This window comes from Ziziphus jujuba, chromosome 8 (assembly GCF_031755915.1).
Source record: "Ziziphus jujuba cultivar Dongzao chromosome 8, ASM3175591v1".
Classification (NCBI taxonomy): Eukaryota; Viridiplantae; Streptophyta; class Magnoliopsida; order Rosales; family Rhamnaceae; genus Ziziphus; species Ziziphus jujuba.
The window spans coordinates 12,953,065-12,968,002 of NC_083386.1; the positions used below are offsets into that span (position 1 = coordinate 12,953,065).

General features: G+C 33.9%; 1 protein-coding gene across 1 annotated transcript in view; it reads left to right on the forward strand.

The window, feature by feature from the left end:
• Positions 1 to 6,546, forward strand: part of LOC132805066 (uncharacterized) — a 51,001-nt gene extending 44,455 nt beyond the window's left edge. The window contains exon 5 of the mRNA XM_060819826.1: positions 6,262 to 6,546. Within this exon, the coding sequence (XP_060675809.1) occupies positions 6,262 to 6,412 (151 nt within the window). The 3' untranslated portion in view covers positions 6,413 to 6,546. The remainder of the gene's footprint in view (positions 1 to 6,261) is intronic.
• The last annotated feature ends 8,392 nt before the right edge of the window (positions 6,547 to 14,938 follow it).

Below are 14,938 nucleotides of genomic sequence, written 5' to 3' on the forward strand. Positions count from 1 at the left end.
AAATGGTAAATGAAAATCCTGGTTTGCTACATAGTTGATATATGACAAGTGGAATTAAATTTTGGTTAGTCATACTCATCTTATGGCAAACGGAAGGAATTGATTTGCGTTGTTTCATACAAATAGATGTATCTTGGAATTGATTTGCATTGTTTAGTCCAAAGTAGTTTATGTATCTCAATTTTAATATGCTATTTATTTATTTATTTATTTTTCTTGAAGCATTTTTTTGTTTTTTATTTTATTTTTTTATTTTTTTGTAGTACATATGGATCGAAGAAAAGTCACTGCATTCCTTTTACTTCCAAATGATTCACAATTAGAGTCTTTTTGTACGGCTTTTATGTTACTTTTGCTTATGTATATGTACTGGGCATATATAAGGCGAAATGTTAGAGGTTATAGAAATCAATTACCTAGGAATGCAGAATTGCGTATGTCTTTTCTAAATAGTCTGCTAGACAATGATGTTAATTGTATTAGTCAGCTTAGGATGGATAGGAGAACATTTGATACTTTATGTCAGTTATTAGATGATGATGGATATGTTAAAAGTGATGGCATTGTTACATTGCAAGAGCAAGTGTGTATATTTCTGCACATAATTGCTCACCATACCAAGAACCGTACAATTATCACTAGATTTTTTAGATCGGGAGAGACAATAAGTCGATATTTCAATTCTGTGTTGCATGGAGTACTGCGCTTACATAATATTCTGTTGCGCCCACCAAAACCTGTATCAGATAATTGTTTGGATGATAGATGGAAAGTATTTAAGGTACGTTTGTGGAATAGCTTTGTTATTAATATTATAGTTCAATTAGTTGGAACATTATCTGATGTTAGTAACTTTGTTAATGGCGTAGAATTGTTTGGGAGCTTTAGATGGAACTTACATTAAGGTGAATGTACCAGAAATCGATAAGCCAAGATATCGCACAAGAAAGGGTGAGATAGCCACAAATGTTTTAGGTGTATGTAATCCAAATATGGAATTTATATTTGTATTACCTGGTTGGGAAGGTTCCGCTTCAGATTCAAGAGTACTCCGTGATGCATTAAGCAGGCCAAATGGGTTAAGAGTACCAACCGGTAAGGCTAATTCTCAAAATTTAAATTGTAGTAACCAACATTGCATACACTAATAGGAGATATGTTTTTGCTTTTTAGGTTGTTATTACTTAGTGGATGCTGGTTATACTAATGGTGAAGGATTTCTTGCACCATATAGAGGAACAAGATATCATCTTTCTGAGTGGAGAGATGGTTGTGCACCCATAAATCACGAAGAGTATTTCAACATGAAGCATGCATCTGCTAGGAATGTCATAGAAAGATGCTTTGGGGTTCTTAAAAAGCGGTGGACAATTTTAAGAAGTCCATCTTTCTATCCTATTGCAACACAAATCAAGATCATTACCGCATGTTGCCTTATACATAATCTTATTAGAAGAGAAATGATAATTGATCCTGGGGAAGTTGAGTTTGATAGGAGTGAAGATGTTGCCATTAGTACCGATGATGACATTATAGGATCGATTTCTTCCTCGGACCAATGGACTAACTAGAGAGATGATTTAGCTAAGCAAATGTTTACTGAGAGGAGATGTCATGGACATTAGTGGTCGAGTGTCTTAATGCTCTTGTAATTGTTTTATTTTATACTGTTTGTTAAACATCTTGGATCATTTGTATGAAAATCAATTTATATTATATGCCATTGTTGTCATATGTGAATGATTTTTTCTTATTTTCTTGCTGTTATTTGCTTGCTGTTATTGTATTGTTGAAATCATAAAAATTTGTATTTTAATAGAAATGGAAGTTGGAGGTAGCAGTCACGATATCCAAGGGATTGAATCTAGACGTACATGGAGTAAAGGGGAGAAAGATGCTTTGCTGCTTATTTTAGATGAGGTTGTAGCTAGTGGGTAGCGGTGTGACACCGGATCATTCAAGCCTGGCACAATTACTATGATTGAGAGGCGATTGGCTGAGATATGTCCTAATTCGGGCTTGAGAGCAAATCCACACATTGAGTCAAAGCTGAAAAAGTGGAAGAAACAATACGGTATAATATATGATATGCTAAACAAAAGTGGCTTCGGATGGAATGACTCTCTTAAATGTGTGGAAGTTGATAGTGACGAAGTTTGGAAAGCATATGTGCAGGTTTTAAAACTTTGGACATGAGTTTTCATTGAATTTTTTCACTTGATATATGAAGTTATGTTTTTCTATTGTTTACAATTAAAAGTTTGTTTTTTTTTTTTTTTTTAGAGTAACCCAAGTGCAAAGGCATGGAGAAGTAAACCGTTTCTGCTATATGGAGGCTTGCTAGTATTTTTGGAAAGGATCGGGCAATGGGACATGGAGCACAAACTCCAATTGATATGGTTAATGATTTGAATTTGGAGAGTGGAAATGAACAATTTACTGATGTGTGTTCTCCAATGTCTGTGAATGAAATCCATAGTGAACTGTAACACCCCGTCCCGAACCATGTTGGAATTTTTGCATGTTGACCGAGGTTGACCATTGACTTTGATGTTGACCGATGTGTGTTCTAGGTTGAGTGAGGTACCGTTACGAAGTACACGTTGGCACTAGTTCGTAGACTAGTAGCACGTTGGAAACGGAGCTACGGTTTGAAAGTTATGGGCAAAACAAGTCGTGGTGCAAACTGTCCAAAAGGTACCGAGAGTTGACTTTTTATCGTTGTATAATTTTGGTTTGACTTTTGTATGGTTGTAAAGTACTTGTCGATACGAGTTCATAGACTAGCGGCATGCTTAAATTAGACATCTGGTTAAAAAGTTATAGACGTGAGAAGTTTGCCGGATACCGTAATATTTTATTATATCTCGCTTAAGTGCACAGTAATGCCACATGTCGTCACCTGATTGGTCTACGTGGGTGAACAGTGTCACCCACGATGGCTTTTATTTGGCAAAAACGACGGGCCACCGGAATCGACAAATTTTCCGACCGACCCTTGCTACACGCACCAGCCAGACGGGAGCGCCTCCCCATTTCCGGCCAAACCCCAAAATCTCACGACCGCGGTCGCCCGACGCGCCCAGATCGAGCCGGCGAAGCTCGACGGCGATTTTTCCCCTCCACCACTGGCCACCGCCGTTTGACCCCTTTCTGGCCATTTTCAGGCCACACGCGCCAGCCACCCCTCACCACTACCTCATTTCCGGCCAGCCCACCAAATTTCACGGCCACTGGACCTTCGATGCGCCAGGCGCCGAAAACCTTCAAACCCCGATCTCTTCACCGTCTGGCCTCCGTTTACCTCACCGCCGGTCTCATTCGAATCCTCTCCCCTCGATCTACAAAACCCCCAAAAATCTCAGCCATCGGCCATCGCACGCGCCACCGCCGGCCACGGTTGCCGGTGACCGCGGCGGCTCGCCGGAAATCACTGTTCCGGCGAGTACCCAGTTGCACCGCCGGTCCCTCTCCACTGATTCCGACCCCCGAATCCAAATCCGGGGTCCTTTTTCGCCAATTCACGATGGATTGAGAGGATTGAAGGGTTGAATCCCGAAAGCTTTCCGGCGAGATTCCGGCCACCACCGGTCCGATCTCCGGGAAGTAAGACCGGATTTGTAATCCTCGTCGCTCAAGCTTCGATTCGGTATATTACTCGTCAACTTTGGTTAACGTTTGTGTTTAACCTCCCCCGGGGTACCGGGTATTATTTACCCGAATAAAATATTATTTTATTTGACTGTGTAAAATTGTTAATTTAGGAGCACGTGTGAATTGTGGAATCGATCCTATGGTGAATCGTGGTTTAATTGCGTGCTCGAGGTGAGTGACCCACCTTCAAATTAATTTCGGGTTTTAAATTTGTGAATATTTTGTGTGAATTGAATATTTGAAATTTATATTCTATGTGTCAAATATTTAGTGGATTTATATGTGGAAATTTTGATGCCCATATTTGTGTAAATTAAATCATATTTTGATTTTTGACAAATTATGGAAATTTGGATTTTTATGGAAATTTGATATATATAGGCATTGTGATTTTGATATTAATTGATTTATTGTGGAAATTATTGGTGGATTTATTTTGATTAAAGAAAATATGCATTATATAAATTTATGCAATGGGGAAATTATTCTATGGTATTGAGGATTGTGGAATTCAATTATATATGAAATTCTTGTCGTTTTAATATTATTTTTGGGCATGATTTGATTTTAAATATTTCAAGGAAAATATTTGTTTAAGTTGGTGGCTTCAATTTTTATAATTATGCCCGTGGAATATTATGTGATTTAATTTATTATATTTCAGAAATATTTATGCCATTGGAAAAATTTGAATATTTAAATTGGTGGAATTGAGAGCTGGTGGATTTGAAAATTATAGTATTTATGCGATGAATTTATGACGATGATTAAAATGGAATTGTGGGAAATTTATGGGTTTAATTGGATGGAATAAACCCGGTATGTTATGGAAAATTTGAGATTTTGAGATATAAAATAAATATGTGGATTTTATGATTTTTAGATGCACCATACACTTACTGGTGTTCTGTTTATATGTGATATGGTTAGTGTGCACACGGATGTGATTAGCGCGCAGGTGGGTGTGAGTAGCGCGCAGGTGATTTTGTGGGGTTGTCCTGTGTTTGCCATCGGATGAGGGTAGGCCGCCCCTCCATGGCCGGGACACCTATTTGCAGCGGCGCGGTGGGACACCACGCGACCGTATGCCGGTTTCTCTCTATAATCTCCTGTCTGGCGGTACCTTGGGACGTTGGGTCCTGTTGACGCCACTGGTATATAGTAGGTGCATCAAGTGATTTTCAGAACTGGGATTTTAAAATAAATATTTTGAAATTGTATTAGAATTAAGAATATAATTAATACTGTTTTTGGTATTTATTTGAATGGGGATTTTAAATTGGTTTAATTTTCCCTTTACTTAATTATTCAATAAATTAATTTCTTTCAATTATAAATTTTGGATGCTTGACTTATTATATTTTATTTGATATTTAGTTGGATAAATTGATGTTTTGGTTTTCGGGGATTATGAATAAAGGGTTTTGTGAAAATGTTTTAAAAGGGGAACTTTTCCAACCGAGAGAATCGTAAGGGTTTTGAGAGAAAATATTATTTCCAATTAATTATTATTTATCTACCTAATTATCGTGGTATTATAATTGTACAGTAGATAGGGTCACTCACTGAGATGATTAGCATCTCATATTTTTAAATTCCGTTCCTTTAGGTACCAGGTTTGTCGGTATTCATCTGGAGCGGACTTGATCTTCATCACTGTCTTAGTTTGAGAAGTACCCTGTTCTTCATTTATTGAAATTATAATATTTCTTTCATCCACGTTGTATTCTATATTTAGTAGTACTTCATGAAGCTCTGTATACTGTCTCGGACATTTATGTACTATTTATGCACTGTGTTACTGTTATTCTTTTGGAGTGCTGTAAATTTGTGGAATCAACTTGTAGTATTGTGGGAGGAATAAGGAGATGAATATAGAAGTGTGTTTTCAGTGCATGAAATTATGGTAAGTCCATCCCTTAGGGGAGGTTCTGTCGGATTTTCCATTGCAGGGTCCGGTAGGGTTTCCCTGGGATCAGGGCTTGTCTAGAGTTCCGGTGAGAAATTTTGGACGGGTCCTGATAGAACCGTCTACCCAACCTAAATCAAGAGGTAAGAGAAAATCTGGATTGAAGGATGATGACATTGTGAGCGGGTTTGGCAATGTAGCAAAGAAATTGTTTGATAAATTGGCTGCAAAGTTAGATAAATCTGAAGCCAATTATCCACAATACTTAGCTATGGAGCTAGACAGGTTAGGCTTCTCTGTTGATGACAATCTTGAAATCTCTAAGGCAATGAAATTGGATCCATCGAACGTTGAGGTTTTTAAGATTATTAGAACGGATACGGGCAAGATTAAATTTGCTAGAAAAATTTTAAATTACTAAGTGTTGCTGTGTATCATATATTTAAGACTATGTATGAGGGGATAATAACTATGAACACTTGGATGTGAACTTTATGGACATATGTTGTATGGTCGTTTATGGACATGTGGTATGGTAATGGATGTTAGTATTTAATTATGTATGTAAAGACACTTATATGAAGCATGTGTTATGTTTTAGTGTATTAATATGCACCTGATTGATTTAGTTAATTGTTATTTTGTCTAATTTTATTATTATCTTATCATATTATGTTATAATTTATTATAATATGCAGGAACATTAAATGGCAAGGAGAAGAGTTTATGTTGTGTTTGAAGGTAGACAACCAGGAATATATAATTATTGGCCTGAATATCATCAACAGGTGCAAGGATTTAAGGATAATTTATATCAAGCCTATAATACAACTGAAGAAGCTGAAATAGCATATGCTGAGTATGTAGAACGAATGATGAGGAATCTAAATGAGACAAATCCAATACAACATATCACCGCACATACACGTGCCAACTTGAATAATGAGTGGCATAATGGTTTTATAATCGGCTGTTTGTTTGGATTACTATCAATGGGTGTATTTACTTATTTGGCATATAAGTAGATTATTGGTGTAAAATCAAATATATACATTTGTATGGAGACAAGTATGTGAAATCGTACTTATCAACAAGTTTTTAATCAAATATGATGTTAACTTTATTTATTTGTACATATGATTTGACATATTATAATATCATTTTAATTTGTTTTGAAAACCATATATTAACATAATTTGTGGGTGTAAAAAAAATTACAATTTAATTACAATGTAAAAAAAAATTACAATTACAAAATTTCATTACTTAACTTTATTTCTCATTAATTTTTATTTATAAAATATTATGTTATAATTTAATTTTCATTTAATTTTAAAATTTCAAATTAATATAGTTTGTGGATGTAATAAAAATGGTAAATGAAATATGTAAATAAACTTTATATCAATTTCCAATATTAATTAAGTACATTATTTTTTATTGTAATTATAAATAGAATTTTATAATTTTTCTTTTAAAAAAATTAAAAAATTTTAAAATAGTCCAATCCAGTCTAATCCTGTACCAAACATGGAACAGCTAGTCCATCGTTCAGTCCGAAACTATACTAAACACAGGACTACACTATTCTATCATGTCCGATCCGAACCTGTCCTGTCTGATCCTATCCGATCCTGTCCGATCCGAACATACCCTGCGTACCAAACGCACCCTATTAGTGTGTATATATATATATATATAATTTTTTAAAAAAATCCATATAAAATATGTGTCACTAGTGTTTCATTAATAAAAATTAGATATTGAAATCTGTTGTTGATAAGAGATTAGTGATATGTTTCTTATGATATAAGATTGAAATGCACTATGATATAATGTATACATGTATATATATACTTATATACAGTGAAGATTTATAAATTAAAGGGAAACGAAAAAAGGACTGACTTTTGTCCAGAAAAAAAAAATAAAAAGAAAAAAGAAAAATAAAAAGAGAAGGAAGAACTCAACAACAAACACCCTTTGTGAAAGAGGTAAAGACACGGTAACTAAAACCATTATATTATTCATTATAGGAAAATATATGTATTTTCCCTTTCGGCCCACCAATTTTTATCCAACAAAACATGCTGCATAATTTGGATCATTTCCTTCCTTTGCAAGCCACAACATCCATATTGTGATCCTGAATTTAAAATATTTAATAAACAGTAAAAAACCAAAACAAAAAATAAATAAATAAAAAACTAAGTTTGATATGTAAGATGAACATATACAAGAAAAGAAAAGAAACAAGAGATAAAATACGAAGAATTGTAAAAAAAAAAAAAAAGAATAATAATAAAAAAATTATTCAATCTGGAATTTGTAAAAAAAAAGAAAAAAATAAAAATGCAATTTGTATTATGGCCAGGCACTTGGAGGCAGCATTATTAATTTATTATACCAATAAGTAATCAGTTAACCTTCACATGATTACCAACTATAACCTTGACATATGGCATATATAGCTTATCTAGTAATCGACGCAAAAACTATCAATGCCAACAAATGTATATTTGTAGCACAATATTATTATATTTATATTTATCTTTCAATCATCTAATTGAGTTCTTCTTTGGGCTTTGAGGCCGACGTTTCCACTTTACAAAAAGGGTTCAAAAACCGAATCATTCTATACCGAGCCCACCCTTAACGGGAAACTAAGGGCATGTTTGGGACTAAAAAGATGATTTCTCTGAAATAAAATTACTAAAAATATTTTAAGATTTTTTTTTTTAAAAAAACACCACAAAGGAGTAGATTTTAACTTCTTTGTAGTACTTTTGAAGCTTTGGAAATCACTCCAAAATGGATCCTAAAACTACTTAACCTGGAAGCAGCATCACATGGATGCATCATGATAGTGGGCAATTATATAGCCATAGAAATAAAGAACCAAAACCTTTTTTACTTTCCTCCCTCTCACTTCAATTATTGTACGAAAAAAGTAAAAAATGGCTAAATTTTAACGTTTCCTTCAATTATTGTACGAAAAACGCAAAAAGTGGCTAAATTTTAACGTTTCACTTCCTTTTATATTTGATCTTTATGTACCATCCAATCTTTCCAGGTTGTCCTCTCTTTGCCTTTTAGAACTTTTATCGTTTCTTCTTTGACCGCTTTCCCTCAAAATCCAAATGGTATCTTAGTTGAAAGTTAACTCCATCCCCTAAATTATATAATTACAGTTCGCTTTCAAAATATCCCTATATCTAGCTACTTGACTCATACATGCACAAAAATCACAAAATTACCATATTGATACAGCGCCGCGGAACAAAAATGGAAGCCTCTACGAAGACTATGTTGTTATTGGTATATAGAGGTTGAAATTATTGAAAACAACTTTGCAGTCAAAAACTGTTCTCACCGATGTGTTCCTGGCGAATTAAGCAACTACCAAGATTTATTTGATATCGATTACTCAATGCTTCCATGTATTAGTATTATTTATTCCATTCCAGGTGGTGGATATTAAAGAAAAGTTTTATAAGCTATAATTCTTGATTCTGCAAATATTTGATTGTTACTACTTGAGCGGGGAAGAATGTAAAATTTGATCAAGATGTTTTATTGAAAATGCCTTCGTTTTGATAAACCATAAAAATTTCGTTAGTTGATTTATTAGTTTTTACCTTTTGCAATGCTATATATATGGATTTTAAAGAGTTTTTATTTTCTCATCAGAATCAATGAATTTTATGTGAGTAGTTTAAATTTAAGTAACAGACTCAGTTATGGAGAAATATATATATATATATATATATATGTTAAAATATATAATTAGTTTCAATGTGGAAAAAAAAAATATATATATATATATATATATATGATCGACTCAAGTTGTTTTCTCCACGAATTCTAAAAGTAATTACCATTTAAGAAACACAACAACATAAATTATTTTTTATAGCATGTCCAAAATACTATAAAACATATATGATTGCATTTTTATAGATGCCATGAAAGCTTATGCTATAAAAAATCCTATTTTTTATAGTATTTTTTAAATATGATGTTAAATGGTATAAATAACCATTTAATAGTATTTTTCTTATGTTATTATATGTTTCAAAATAATTATAAATGTCATATCATAGCATTTGATAAGCTATATTAAATATATTTTATAGCATTTGAAAGTGCTATTTTAAATAAATTTTATAATATTCCAAAATGCTATATCACACTGACGAAAAGATAAATTTATGATATTTTAAAATGTTATTAAAGTTTTACTGTCATTTAATTAATTAGTGACAATCATTATAAATATCATGAATTGTGTAACTAAAAATTATAGTGACAATTCAAAATATTACTAAAGTATTGTCCTTTTGTTTTTTTTTTAAAAAAATATAGCTTATTTTTCTTTTTTCTTTTTTGGGAGGGAAAAATACTTTTCTTATTTTTTTTCTTGAAAATAGTAGGTACAACTAGTGTTTGATTTTTTTTACCAAAAAAAAAAGTAAAATTAAAAAAAAAACTAGTGTTTGATTTTAGAATTTTCAAAAACCTAAAATAAAATTATAGCAATTAATGTGTGAATATATATAGCAGCGTTTAGGGAAGAACGCATGAATAGTACTTACTCTGCAAATGGTGAAATTCCTTACCACTATGTGAATTTGTTTTTTTCGAAAATAAATATTTTACAAAGAGAACTTTTAGAGATACACATGTCAATTTGGACCGCTTGATCCAACCAATCAATACCAATTTCCATTCTAAGGTTCAAAATGGCTCGCTTTCACAACATCTTGAGCCAGAACATGAGCTACATTATTTGACTCTCGATGCGAAAAAGGACAAGAAAAGTTCCCATGCAAAATCAACTATACTTTAGTGTCTACAACAAGAAAACAATCAATACCCATATAACAATATGTAGATGTGATAGCTTGAATGGTAGCTTTGGAATCACTTACCAATTCAGCATCACAAAAACCAAATTGAACAATAAATTTCAAACCCTTTCATAGAGCCAGTAATTCTAGAATCAGTTCACTGCATTTCAAAAAAGGAAAAGTTGTTGTTGCCATCAACCGCCCTTGCTCATTTTGTATCACTATTCGGACACTAGCATTGTCGCAACTTTTCAAGATACCTCCATCCACATTAATCTTCAATTTACTAGGTATTGGAGGAATCCATATCCCACTTTGTTGCCGATTCTCACAAGCTAGATAAGAAACACGTTCATAAATAATATTCAGTAGTAATAGGCTTTTGATTAGTAGTTGCATGCATCCCAATGTTTTTCATAGCAAGATATATTTATTAATATACATTAGTAAAAAGGGTTCCACCATATGGACCCAAGGGTAAACCATGAAACTTTAGCAACTATTCTAGACCCATCTATGGATATTACAAGGGAATATTCTTTAAAGCAAAACATTTACATTGGACACCTATATAAGACTTTATATTACATAACACACCTATGCAAGACTTAATATTTGACATGTGAGTGATACAAGACAAGGTCTTTAGAGCTTTATCCTTATCATCCCCCCACAATTGAAACCAGGTGACGTGCAATGGTGAGCTTAGATCGAAGTTGAGTAAAACGGAAAAGAGATAAAGGTTTTGTGAAGACGAAAATCTGTATATGCAATTAACACAAGATGAAGAGCTGGTCCAATGTGAAGACCAAATTGAGGGTGCTTTCAAGTGTCTAAGAACATGCTAGCATCTACTAACGAGGAAGACGTGGCTTTTTCAAAAATTGACTGAATTGATTGACTATAAAAGCTATCTATGGCTAACGAAGACTAAGGTATTAAATGGCACAATGGTGCTTCTAGAGAGAGAAGGATTTGAGAAAAGTTCCCTAGATGTTGTAGACAAACAGCTGCTAGTACATCCCGGAGTATCAAACATTTTACAATTAGAGATGTTAGTTCTAGCTAGCAGATCAAGAATGTATTTTGACCGGGATAAAATATCCCCATCAATGCAAGGTTTTTCAGGGAAAAAAGGAAGTTCGTTCACTAATTTGCTATTGAATAAATGTGGGATCATTCCTATTTAACAAAATATCATCCGCATAAATAGAGATGCATCAGATTTGTCATTGGTGAAGCCCTTGGCAAGTAAAGTGGATCGAGTCGATCATACCATGCCCAATGTTTTTGTTTAAGACCATAGATGGCCTTATGTAACCAACAAACATGGGTGGGTTTGGACAGATCAATTAAGCCTTCGGGCTAAGACATGAATACAGTTTCATGAAAAAAACCAATTACGAAGGCATTGTTCATATCCAGCCATTGGATAGGCCATCATTTGGCCACTATAATAGAGTGAAGCGTTTAGATTGTGGTTGGTTTAAGAACCAGGCTAATGGTTTTGAAATAGTCAATACCCAGATGTTGGTTCAAAACTTTACCCATTAAGCGAGCTTTGAGAGGAAGCACCCAACCATCGGGTTTATACTTGGTCTTGAAAATCCATTTATTACTCATAATATTTCACTGAGAGTCAAAAGGAAGTATGGTAACATTGTAAAGTGACATAGAACCTGTAAATAAACGATGATAATGCTCTATCTAACAAGCCATTCAGTTAAAAAAAGACTAGAATTCCCAAAACTTGTTGCTCAAGCTTATATGGTTTACAAAAGGAAAGAAAAGGTGGTGAATCTACAGTAAACAAGTTGGCAATTTAATACATGTATTTCTACCAAAATGTTACATTTGAAACTAATCATTGAAGAACTAAAATGATCTAGTTTGAAACTAGTTTAAAGTTGGTACATGTGACTCCTTGGACGTGCTTCTCCAACGGTCACAATAATTTGAATTGGGTTCAATTCTTTATTACTATAACACTTTGTTTCACTCTGTTTTTGGTGCTGCTACTTCTGCTTCTGTTGCTGTTGCTGCTGATCTATTGCTATTGCTGTTTTTGTTGTTGTTGCTGTTGTTTCTATTGCAGTTGCTATTCTGTTCCTCCATCAACTCCTCCCCGGTGTCAGGAAACTCACCTTTGAGATGTAAAGAGAGAGTTGGTGAATTATCTGGTGGAAGTTACGGACTAAGGTTAGAAACATTGAACACGGGAGAGATGTGAAAGTCATCTGGCAATTCAACATGGTAGGCATTTTTTCCCACACTTTTGGTAATAGCAAAAGGACCTAGCTTACAAGGTTGTAACTTGCTACAATACCAACTAGGAAACATTATTTTCTCAAGTAAACCATAACAAGATCGCCCTCTTTATAAGTTTTATGTCAACAATGGGAATCTGTAGCAGCTTTGTACTTAAGGTTGGCTTGTTCAATTCGGTTTTGAACATCTTTCTGAAATTCAGTACAGTTTTCTACAAAAGTAGCAGCTCTTTAATGTTGGGGAAATGGTAGAGAGATAAGATCAATGATGTTATTGGGCACCTCTATGTAGACAATGGCAAAATATTAAAGGCTAGTGGAACAGTTGACCATACTGTTACTAGAAAATTCTACTTACGGTAACATGGAATCCCATTGTTTTAGTTTTTCCAATGCCAAACTGTGAAGCATATTGCCTAGAGTGCGGTTAATAACCTCACTTTGGGCATTAGTTTGGGGTGATAGGAACTACCATATTGAAGCTTGGTGTCAAATTTCTTCCATAGAACCATCAAAAAATGGCTGACAAATTTAACATTACGGTCAAAGGTGATTGTTTTTGGAATGCCATGAAGCTAGACTACTTCACAAAAGAAGAAGTGGGTGATGTAACTTGCATTAGATGCTTTGTTATAAGGAAGAAAGTGAGCCATTTTGGAGAAATGGTCGTCCACAGAAAAGATGGAATCAACATAGAGGACAATTATGGGATGGCCAAGGATAAAATCCTTGGAGAGGTCTTCCTAGATGGTGGCAGGAGCTGGCAAAATAGTGTATAGACCTACATTTTGAGATCATCCTTTGGCATTTTGACACACAGGGCATTATGCAACAAAGGAATCAATTTTAGCTTTCATCTTAGGTTAAAAAAAATGTTGAATGACAGCTAAAGTTGTTTTGTAACAGCTGGCATGGGCAGCTAAACCACCAGAATGAAGGTTGTGTATGTTGAATTCATGAAGAGTAGTTTTGGGAATGCAAAGCTGGTCTCCCTTAAAGAGAAACCCCTCGGTAATGTGGTAATCCTCCATTGCAATTTTTTTTTTTACACTGTTCCCAAATGAAAGAGAAGTCTTCATCTTCTGCATACAAGTCTTTATGATGTGAAAAATCTTCCAAGTTGAACTTGAGGACAGTGAGTAATTTGCACTTGCAACTGAGAGCATCAACGACTATGTTTCGATGGCTTGCTTTATGGTGGAAAGCATAATGGAATTTTTAATGAAACTCAAGCCAACAAGCATGTAAATCATTGAGTTTCTTTTGAAAGTTGAGATACTTTAGAGGACTATGATCACTATATAAAATAAAGTCTTTTTGAATCAGGTATGTTCCAAATGATCAAAAGCTCTAGTGACAGCATACAATTCTTGCTTATAAGTGGACCATTTTTGCTTGGTAGGACAGAGCTTCTCACTAAAGAATTCAATTAGACACCCTCTTGAGTTTAAAACAACTCCAATGCCCACTTAAGAAGTTTCATCTCAACCTTAAAAACTTATTAAAGTTCAGGAGTGCCAAAATAGAAAATATTGGTGAGCTTCATTTTCAGTAAGTTGAAGCTGTCTTGCTGGGGCTATTCCCATCTAAACTCATTCTTCTTGAGACTAACCCTTAAAGGGGCTGGTATTTCACTAAAATTTCATATACAGTATCTATATAAAGTGGCAAGGCCATGGAAACTACAAAGTTCGATGACATTTTGAGGTTGCAGCCAATCAAGAATGGCTTGGAGCTTCTTTAAATCGGTGTGTATGCCTTCTTTACTTACAATGAAACCTAAAAATAGAATTCACATGTTTGTATACTAAGAAATAGCTTGTTGCCTCACAATGTTTGGAAAACTTTCCGTAGTTTAAGCAACTGATCTTGATCCATGCGGTTGTAAATGAGGATATCATCAAAATGCATTAGCACAAACTGACCAATGAAAGGCTTAAAGATTTGATTTATGAGGCGCATGAAGGTGCTTGACACTAGCTAAAGAATATTTATAGTTCTTTAGTTAAGAGTAGATTATTATTAAATTAAAGCAAATCAAATAAACTTCATTTAGGATTTGTTGCATATGTAATGGATAATGTAAATTATTAGTTTCCTATTCAAGATGAGGTCTCTGCACCTATAGAAATTCTCTCTTCAATTATATGTGTTCCAACACATACAATATTTATATATATATGGAAATTTATTTTTATTTAAAAACATAATTTCTTTTCTTGTTGCATTTTCCAATTCTACCCCTACCACTTTTGTTG